Raw genomic sequence first — 9,509 nt, 5'->3', positions numbered from 1 at the left:
GGACAGTGAGAGGGTAGGAAGCCCCAAACCACAACGTCCAGGGAAACCAATGTCGGTGGCAGGTGCCAAGGGAGGCAGGGCTGGGAACCAAGCCTGGCCTGTCTCACACAGGGAGTGCTGAGAAGGTGGATCCCAGCGAGGTTCTGTGCTCTGGAGCTGCTCAGCTGGGAACCTGCAGGACCAACGGGGAATGGGCCCAAACCTTGCCAAGCCCAGCCCTGGCCAAGCAGACCCAGAGCCAGTGACAGGAGCCAGAGCTGGGCCATGTGAGTGTGTGCTGCACAGGTGAGTGCCAGGGACAGGGGACACCTGGCCTTGCTGTGTTGCTGCCATGGTCTGTAAGAAATAATGATGTCGTCATTGCCCTTCACTGTCATATTGGCTTTTCGAAATTATTTTGGTATAGTACAGTTTGTAATCACTTTTTAACTGCTTTTTGTACAGTCTAATTTGTCAGCCTTTTTACCATAATCCCGGTGTAGATTATATATTTTTGTGTGATAAATATAGTTAAGGCTCCTGCAAAACACTAAAATAGAGACTATTTGCTGTTTATTATCACATTAACAGTTGCAGAAGTGTCACAGTGGTCACAAGGGTTGCAGTATGAAGAGAGAGGCGAGAATGTTGACCTAATGTTCAGAAGGCTTGATTTATTATTTTATGATATATATTACATTATGACTATACTAAAAAGAATAGAGGGAAAAGTTCTCAGAAGGCTAGCTAAGCTAAGAATAGGAAAGGAATCAAGAACAAAGGTCTGTGTCCCAGCAGAGATTGAGACCCAGCTCTGCTGTTAGTGGCCAGTAAATCCAAACATCCACCAGAGATCAATCACGGATCCACCTGTTGCATTCCACACCAACATATAAGCGTTGTTTACATTTTGTTGCTGAGGCCACAGCTTGTCAGAAGGGGGAAAAATCCCAAAGAAAGGATTTTTATGAAAAGATGTCGGTGACACTGAAGTAGCGACTGGTTTTTATTTTTTTGGTGTAACTAACTGGCAGTGGTGAGAATAACTCAGATAATTGTGTGAAATAGCTAATATTGATTTCCTGTACTCTTGGAGTACCTTATCTATATGATAAGATAACATTGAAAAAAAACAGGCTATCAAGAACTGTCAAACCATGGAAAAGGGGGTCTGGTGAGGAAATAAAATAAAAATTTCATCTGCAGAGTGGCACATTCTTTAAGAAGACGTGTCAAGTGCTGAACCAAGCAAAAGAATTCCTGGAACATGTAAACTCAAAGGAATGTTTGAATATGTATAATCCTCATGAATATGCATTTGAGCAATATAATGAAAAAGTATATATGAAAATTGTCTTCCGTTAACTGGTGTGCTTTTGGGATCCAGGAGCCAAACTGGGAGTGGAGGTGCCCCTGGCCATGGTGTCACCTCTTGGGCTGTGTGGGGAATGTCCCAGTGCGGCCACTGGAGTGACTGGGGGTTCCCAGTGCCACAAGGGGGGCAGTGGAGAGGACCCAGTGCAGCAAGGGGGGGTGGCCTCAGGCCTGGGCTGGGGTATCAGGAGGGTGCAGGGTCCCTCACCAGTGCCAGCTGTCCCAGCTCCCTCTCCAGTACAGCCAGACCATTCTCTGCACCTTTCCCTGTCTCTGCCAGGACTCCTTGGCCAAAGTCTCCCTCAGTGGCATCGTCTGGCACCTCCTTCCTTGCAGGCCCTGCTGTGGGGAGGAGCACAAACAGATCAAAGGTCTTTTCCAACCTCAACAATTCTTGGATGCTGTGCCTTCCATTGACACTGGTATGAAAAATACGTATTATATAATTGGTGCTTGGCAAATATTAAAATGTATACCATATGTGTTATGTTGGAACATTCTGCTGTGTTAATCTCTTTTAAGTAGTGCTGTATTAAATTAAGTAGTGCGGTAAATACAGTTTTTAGTCAATAGCACAATATTAAAATAGAAACTATGTGATGTTAAGATACTTTTTGTAACTAGCTCATGGAATGGAAGAGATAATCAAGAAATTCTTCTCATGATCCACTCTGGATAGAGATAACAGCAAGAGAGACCAAGCTTCCAAGAGAAGAATTATTGCCTCCTTGTTGGGAAAGCTCAGACTCCGAGGAACCAAGAACATTGATTCACAAGATGGGGGGCGAAGATGAAATTAAGCAGAAACACCCTTAGTTAAAAAAATATTTAAATCATATGTGAAATGTATTAATAGGCAATAAATTATTGCATTTAAAGGGTAGCCCTTTTTTAGCAAGGTGTGCTTTTTGGCAGAGTGCCAGGCACCAGGACATCCGTAACTCTTTGGTTTTTATTGTCTCTTATTGTCCTAAGTTTTATTACTTTTTTCATTACTATTTTCATTAGTATTAAACTTCTAAAATTTTACCAAAAGTGAATGGCGTTTTTCACCCTGGGATGCAGCAGCTCTCCCAGGCTGCACCAGCAGGGACTAAGGGTCAGGTTACCCTGTGTAACAACTTAAAACATTGAAATGTAAGGGGCTAAATTGGGGTTTCTTTACTCTGGCTTGTCACACAGAAAAAATACCAAGCAGATATTCTCAAGCGATCAAAATTATAAAGAGCTTTGGTGGCAAAAGATAGAAAATCAAGGAATTTGGTCAACTTTTTCCAGTCTATGACAGCCTGCCTGGGTCCCGAGGAGAGCTGATGGTGATGGGGTGTTAAAGGAATGGTGGATTTGTCTTTACAAACAAACTGTGGGTCTGCTGGTATGTAAAACTAGCACTGGGAGATGAAACAATGGGAAGGACTCCACTGATTGATGAATGGAAAAAGATTTACAAATAAACTTTGGGGTTTTCTGATAAATTAAATTGGATGTTGAAAGATGAAAGAAACAATGGGGAAAACTCCTAAATTCCGTAAGAATTAAAAATTAAAAGGAAGGCTTATACATTAAAGGGAATATCTCTGGTATCAGGTGTTTTGGGAAGTCTGTGCCTCTCAAGTATCTCAGCCAATGGGGAAAGAGAGAAGGGAAATGTGGCCGGGAAATTGGAATAAAAAGGAGGCTGTGTCCTCCAAAAATTGGAGAGACCCCAGGGGAATGACCCATGGCCACTCCCTTTATTCGAATAAAGCCAGAAAAATGCCAGCCACTTGTTTTAAAATTTTAAAAGTTTAACAGTAATAAAATAGTTATAAAAACATTAATAAAAATTAGAGTAATAAGAATTTGGACAATTAGATTTAGGACAAGAAAGGACAATACAAAAGCAAAGAATTACAGAAGTTGGTGCTATGCTGTGCTACAGAACACATTTTGCTAACAAAGGATTAACCCTTAAAAGTAATAGCCTGTTGCATATTCATTTATTTCATACATGGTGCAAAAATTATTTTCAATCAAAGGGTGTTTTCTATTGTCAACCCCCCCCCATCTTGTAATCAATTGTCTTGGTCCCTCAAAGTCTGGTTCTTCCCGATAGCGAGGCAATAATTCTTCTCTTGGGATTTTTGGTGTCTTGTTACTGTTATCTCTCCTTGAGCTAGTTAGAAAAAGTATCTTCAATCACATAGTTTCTGTAGCCTAAAACGATATTCACCACACTACTTAAAAATATTAGTATAGCACCACTTAAAAAGGATTAATACAGCATAACTTTCCAACATAACACATCCAGTATTCATTTTAATATTTGCGGAAAACCAATAAGATAACATGCATTCTTCAGAAAAAATTTTGGACATAAACCTCTGATGTTTGTGAATTGGTTTTCCCAACAGGTATGACTGTAAAGCAAAGCAGGAGCTTTCCAGTGGGGTCTGTCTGCTGCACATGCTGAGAAGGACAGGGCTGGAGAAGGAGGGGGACAGGCCTGGGGTGCCTGGCTGGGAGGAACTGAGATGGGTGTAAAAAATGGACATGATTCGTGCTAAATAAGTTGTAACATTTTTCATATTAGAAAATAATTTTTACAAAATAATGGTATTCCAATAATAAGAAAAAGTATAGATGATTAGTATTAAAGAGCAGGAGGGTTCTCTTACAGATGATTCTTGTGAGAAACAGGATATAGGATGTAAGCAGAATATTCAAAAGTAGAAATGGCCTTGAGGAGGAAAAATTCCCTACACATAGTTGGCAGAAGTTATGAATCCCAAAGCAAAATCGGCCTTGAAATGGACAGAACTGAAATGATTCCAGGTGTCTATGAAATAATAAGCCTTATTTTTGGAATATAATGCTGGCTTCTGTAACACAAGGCTTGGGCCTCGTGCCAGGTTATTCACAGGACAGTAAGGAAGACAATGAGCATTCCTCTGAAAAGACCACCAAAGAGCCAGAAGACCCCTTGGAGACAAGTGGAGCACGGGCTGTAGGATGGTGATGTAGATTTCAAGAATCAAAAATAGGAGGAGATTTATGGGAAAATATTGATGAATATGTATTAGCATGCTGTGAAAAATGTGTATTTTAGGATTGTCTTTTTGCAAATATTAAAATGAATTTTTTATGTGTTATGTTAGAAAGTTATGCTGTATTAATTCTCTTAAGTAGTGTGTTAAATCTAATTTTAAGTTATAACATAATGTTAAAATCGAAACTATGCTATGTAAGATACTTTTTTTAAAGAGAGGAATGAGGTATTCTCACTGAGATAGCAGCCACAGGACACCTAAATCTTTCAGAGAAAGAGAATTTATTGCTCCCTTATCAGAAGAAATGAACTTCTTCCTGCCTTGCTCAGCCCTGAAGATGCAGTTAGAATTAAGAGGAAGAAGCTGACACTGACCAGACAGAGTCCTGTGTTTGAATGGAATTTATGCATCATGGATGAGGTGTATGAATATGCAACGGGTTATTGTTTTTAAGGGTTAATCCTCTGTTAATGTGTGTCCTTTTTCTGGCTTATTTTGCCTAGAAAAGGTACCCAATTGTCCGTAGATCTTTGTATTTATTGTCTTATATTGTTCTAATTGAAATATCCAGAATTTTTATTACTCTAATTATATTGCTAGTTTTATAACCATTTTATTCTTATTAAACTTTTTAAAATTTTAAAAAGAAGTGATTGGTGTTTTTCACAATGAATATGTATTAGCATGCAGTATATAAGTTGTGTTTGGATCCTTTTGCCTTTGTACATGAAGCAGGGTGGGAAGCCCTCCCTGTACGCCAATCAATCGTTTTTTCCTTATGCTTTTTCTGAACCACTGCCAAATTTCTTTTTGCAACAACTGAATTCTATTTGATTGTATTATTCTATCCCAGTTAAAACTGCTGGTAAATTTTAAGTTTGTGGTTTATTAAATTAGACACATGGGACTTCATTTATAACATGGAGATGGAAGGGCAGGTGGGGAGGTCTGAGAAGACCAGTTTTGCTCTTAGGTTCCCTTCCTCCTCTTCAACTCCTTCCTTCCCCAGAGAAGCTGTGGCTGCCCCATCCCTGGCAGTGTCCAAGGCCAGGTTGGATGGGACTTGGAGCACCCTGGGACAGTGGAATTTGTCCCTGTCCATGGCAGGGGATGGCACTGGATTTGCTTTAGGGTCTCTTCCCACACGGAATCCATGAGGACTTAGGGAGATGAGAATGGTACAGGGATACCTTTGAGCCCTCTCTGGTCCCTAAACTAGATCCAAGAGAGACTTCTCTTAGCAGGGCTGGTGTGAAATGTGCATATTTTATGACTGGCTTTTCACAAATATTAAAATGAATATTATATGTGTTATGTTAAAAAGTTATATTGTATTAATAATGTTTAGTAGTGTGTTAAATATAGTTGTAGGCTACAACATAATATAAAAATAAAAAATATAAGATAAAAAATATAATATATGTAAGATACTTTTTCTAACTAGCTTAAGAAATTCGTCACACAGAGATAACAGCAACAAGACACCAAAATCCCCAAGAGGACACCTTATTGGAAAAGACAAACTTTATTCCACCTCCTTCACATCTTTGAGGAGCCAAGAGGATTAGGGAGGAAAGATGAGAATAACCAGAGGAATCCCTAGTTTGAAAGTAATGTATGCATCATGTATGAGATATATGAATATGCAACAGGCTGTTGCTTTTATGGGCTAATCCTTTGTGAGTGAGCCATGCTTTCAAGAGGAAAATGTCTGAATATTCATAATTCTTTGCTTTTATTATCCTTTATTGTCCCAATTCTGACTGTCCAAATTTGTATTGCTCTAATTTGTATTACTATTTTAAGAAACAGTTTATTACTATTAAACTTTTAAAGCTTTTAAAAGAAGAGATTGGCATTTTTCACAGGGGAGGCCTAAGAAGACCAGTCTTGCTCTTAGTTTCTCTTCCTCCCCATGTTCTCCCTCCCACTCCAGAGAAGCTGTGGCTGCCCCACCCCTGGCAGTGTCCAAGGCCGTTCTGGACAGGACTTGCAGCACCCTGGGACAGGGGAATTGTCCCTGTCCATGGCAGAGGGTGGCACTGGATGGGCTTTAGGGTCTCTTCCCACATAGAATCCATGAGGACTTAGGGAGATGAGACTGGTACAGGGATACCTTTGAGCCCTTTCTTGTCCCTAAAGGGGATCCAAGAGAGACTTTTTAGCAGGGCTGGAGTGCCAGGACACGGAGAATCTCTCCACACTGACGCAGGCCAGGCCTGGATGTGTTTTTTGGGATCTCTTTTTCCCGCTTTCCTGGCTCCCCTCACGCATGGGGCCCTCCCGGCCGCCAGGCGGCGCCATCGCGGCGGGGCGGGGTGCGGTGACGTCACTGCCACGCCGGGTGGGCCGATGCGGCGGCGGCGGCACCGGGAGCAGCGGGAACGGCGCCGGGAACAGCGGGAACAGCGGCACCGGGAGCGCCGGTAGCACTGCGAACGGCGGCAGCGGCAACAGCGGGAGCGCCAGCATGGAGTACGTGAGCCCCGAGCAGCTGGCCGGCTTCAGCAAGTACAAGGTAGCGGCGCTGACGGGGGCCGGGCTCGGGGCCTGGCGCTGTGAGGGGGGCGCTGAGGGGCGGCCGGGGCTGGGAGGGAAGGTTGGGCAAGGCTGGGGTGCACGGAGGAGGGGAGGTTCCAGCGGGGCCTGGAGCCGTGGTGGGATCTCCGGAGGGGCTATAGGGACAGCCGGGGTGTGGGGAGGGGATGTGGAGGGAGTCCGGGGGTTTGGGGCGTAGGGAGGGGCCGCAGTGAAACCTGAGATTTAAAGGGAGCGATGGGGAAGTGTAGGGCGGTCCGAGTGTTGGGAGGGTCTGCAGTGAGATGTGGGGTTTTGGGGTGAGGGGTTTGCAGAGGTGTGCGGGGTTTTGGGGGACTGCAGTGAGACCTGAAACCCGGGTGTGGAAGGGGTGGGAAGTGCAGTGAGCCGCAGGGTTTGGTGGCTTTGCAGTGGCACCCAGGGGCTTGGGGACAGGGGGTTGGTGCTGCAGTGAGCCCCAGGGTATGGTGGCTTTGCAGTGGCACCCAGGGGCTTGGGTACAGGGGGTTTGTGCTGTAATGATACCTGGGATGGTGGCAGGAGGCTGCAGGGGAACCTGGAGTTTGGGGACAGGGTGTTGCAGTGAAATCTGGGTTTTGGGGTGAGGCTCCAGTGAGACATTGGGGTTACAGAGAGCTCTGCAGTGAGACCCCGGTTTGGGGGTGGTGGCAGGGAAACACAGGGTTTGGAGGGATGGCTGCAGTGAAACCCGAGGTTTGTGTGTTGGGAGGCTGCAGAGACACCCGGGGTTGTGTGGCAGAGGAATTGCAGTGAGTGAGAGCTGGGATTTGGGGGGCTGTGGGTGCAGGGAGGACCAGTGTGGTAAAGGTGGGACCGTGTGTGACATGGGATCCCCCTTGCTGGAATGTTCAGGGTGTGACTGGGAGCTTCTCCTCCGCCTGGGCTGGGGTCCGGGGAGGCAGTGGTGACCTGTACCTGCCCACAGCCAGCTCAGGTGCTGTTCCCGCAATGAAGAGACTGCAGATGGGACTGGGGGTTTCCCGGGAGCAGGGCCAGCCCAGGAACTGCCCCCATGGAGCTCAGAACCACCATGCTCCTGCCCCGTGGGTGCTCCCTGCAGTCACACCCATGGAACCCACATCATTCCCATCTCCTTGTGCCGAGCTGTGTCTTGTTCAAAGTGCTGGGAACCTTGGAAGGAATTGCTGGAAGTGCCAGCAGGCTCTGCCGTGGCATTTAAATCCCTGGGGCCTGATTTTGGGCCAAAGTAGGCGACATCCTGAACACGGGGGAATGCTGGATCCTGTGTTTATGTGGAGAGGAGGGTTTTCCATATTTTCCATATTTTTTTCTTCTCCCACACTCTGCTTTTGTGAAGTAAAAAGTCTTCACGTCACCTTCTTTGTTTTGCTCTTTTGGGACCCGTCATGTTCCAGTCATCCTTCCAGGGTGGCTTGTGGAGTGTCACTTAAGAGTGTGGGACAATCAGGACATGTCTGAAGCCTTCATGGAGCACAGCTCCTCCTGGAGCCATCCGTGGGGGCCGAGGTGGCCAGGGCTTGCTCACACTCCTCTTGCACCCTGGTGAGGTGGAGAGAAATGGACTTGGGATGATGTGTCAGGGTGCTGTGGAAGGCTGGCTGTGTGGGGATTCATCAGGAAAATGTCTGCGTGTTTAGAAAGGCGGGGAACGACTGTGGGTTTCTGTGGGTGCTGGGGAAAGGTAATCAAAACACTCAGCTGTGAGCCAGGCCTCCCAAAGGGACTGGTTGTGCTCCTGCAAAGACAACTCTTTTGCTCCAAGAGGGAGACTGTTGGATGTTCAGCCAGTTTCCAGTCCTGCTGGAGGGATTGGTGGGGTTGCTGTTGTCCCTCTCAGCACCTGTACAGGGACAAGGGGGTCCCAACTTCACCACCCTTCTGGATCGTGTGGCAGAGACCAGAACTGCTGCCAGGTTATTTCCTGAAGGCACCTCAGATAGAAATGCTGCTGCAGTTGAATGTGGGAGCAGAGCCCTGAAAGGCACCTGGGGTGAGGAGGCAAGTCCCACACAGCACAAAAGCCTCAGCCACTCCCTGACCCAGTTAGGCACTGCTGGGGTGCTCCCTGGCCTTGCTTTTTGGGCTCAGGGCTGGAATGTGGGAGCAGGGCTCTGATGCAGCTGTGCCCGAGGACAGGAGGAGCTTTGCCCCAGAGCCTGGGGCTTTACTGAGTCAGCAGAGGCTTGGTCAGGAGTGGGTGGGTTCACTGAGTGCTCCAAGGGCAGCATCTGTGCCCCACTCGTGTCTCTGCCCTGCTGCCTTCCTTGCTTGCTCCGTGTCTTGTTTCCTTGGGGAGCTTTGTTCCTGGCTATTTTAACCTTGGGAAAGTGGCTGATCCAGCACAAATCTCAGTACTGGGTCACCTATTCCAGCCTTGATTGAGGCACTGAGGCTTGGCATGCTCTGCCCTTTGCAGCTTCCAAAGCTGGGTTACCTTGTCAGACTCACAAATGGGGCTGGGAGGGACCTTAAATCTCATCCAGTGCCACCCCCTGTAACGGGCAGGGACACATCTCACTATCCCAGGTTGCTCCAAACCCAGTCCAGCCTGGTCTGGAACACTTCCAGGGATCCAGGGGCAGCCAC

The 9,509-nt window shown here is 46.2% G+C and overlaps 1 protein-coding gene across 2 annotated transcripts in view; it reads left to right on the top strand.

Annotated features, from left to right (window-relative positions):
• Positions 1 to 6,741: 6,741 nt before the first annotated feature.
• Positions 6,742 to 9,509, top strand: part of SELENOI (selenoprotein I) — a 29,816-nt gene continuing 27,048 nt past the window's right edge. Inside the window, exon 1 of one of the 2 annotated variants that reach the window (XM_063153244.1) lies at positions 6,742 to 6,900. In XM_063153244.1, coding sequence (XP_063009314.1) covers positions 6,853 to 6,900 — 48 coding nt within the window. In that variant the 5' untranslated portion in view covers positions 6,742 to 6,852. The remainder of the gene's footprint in view (positions 6,901 to 9,509) is intronic. The other variant, XM_063153243.1, reaches the window with a different exon arrangement.

This window comes from Melospiza melodia, chromosome 3, assembly GCF_035770615.1.
Source record: "Melospiza melodia melodia isolate bMelMel2 chromosome 3, bMelMel2.pri, whole genome shotgun sequence".
Taxonomy (NCBI): domain Eukaryota; kingdom Metazoa; phylum Chordata; class Aves; order Passeriformes; family Passerellidae; genus Melospiza; species Melospiza melodia.
The sequence above is the reverse complement of the archived record's forward strand: the minus strand, read 5'-3'. Positions and strand labels throughout refer to the sequence as shown.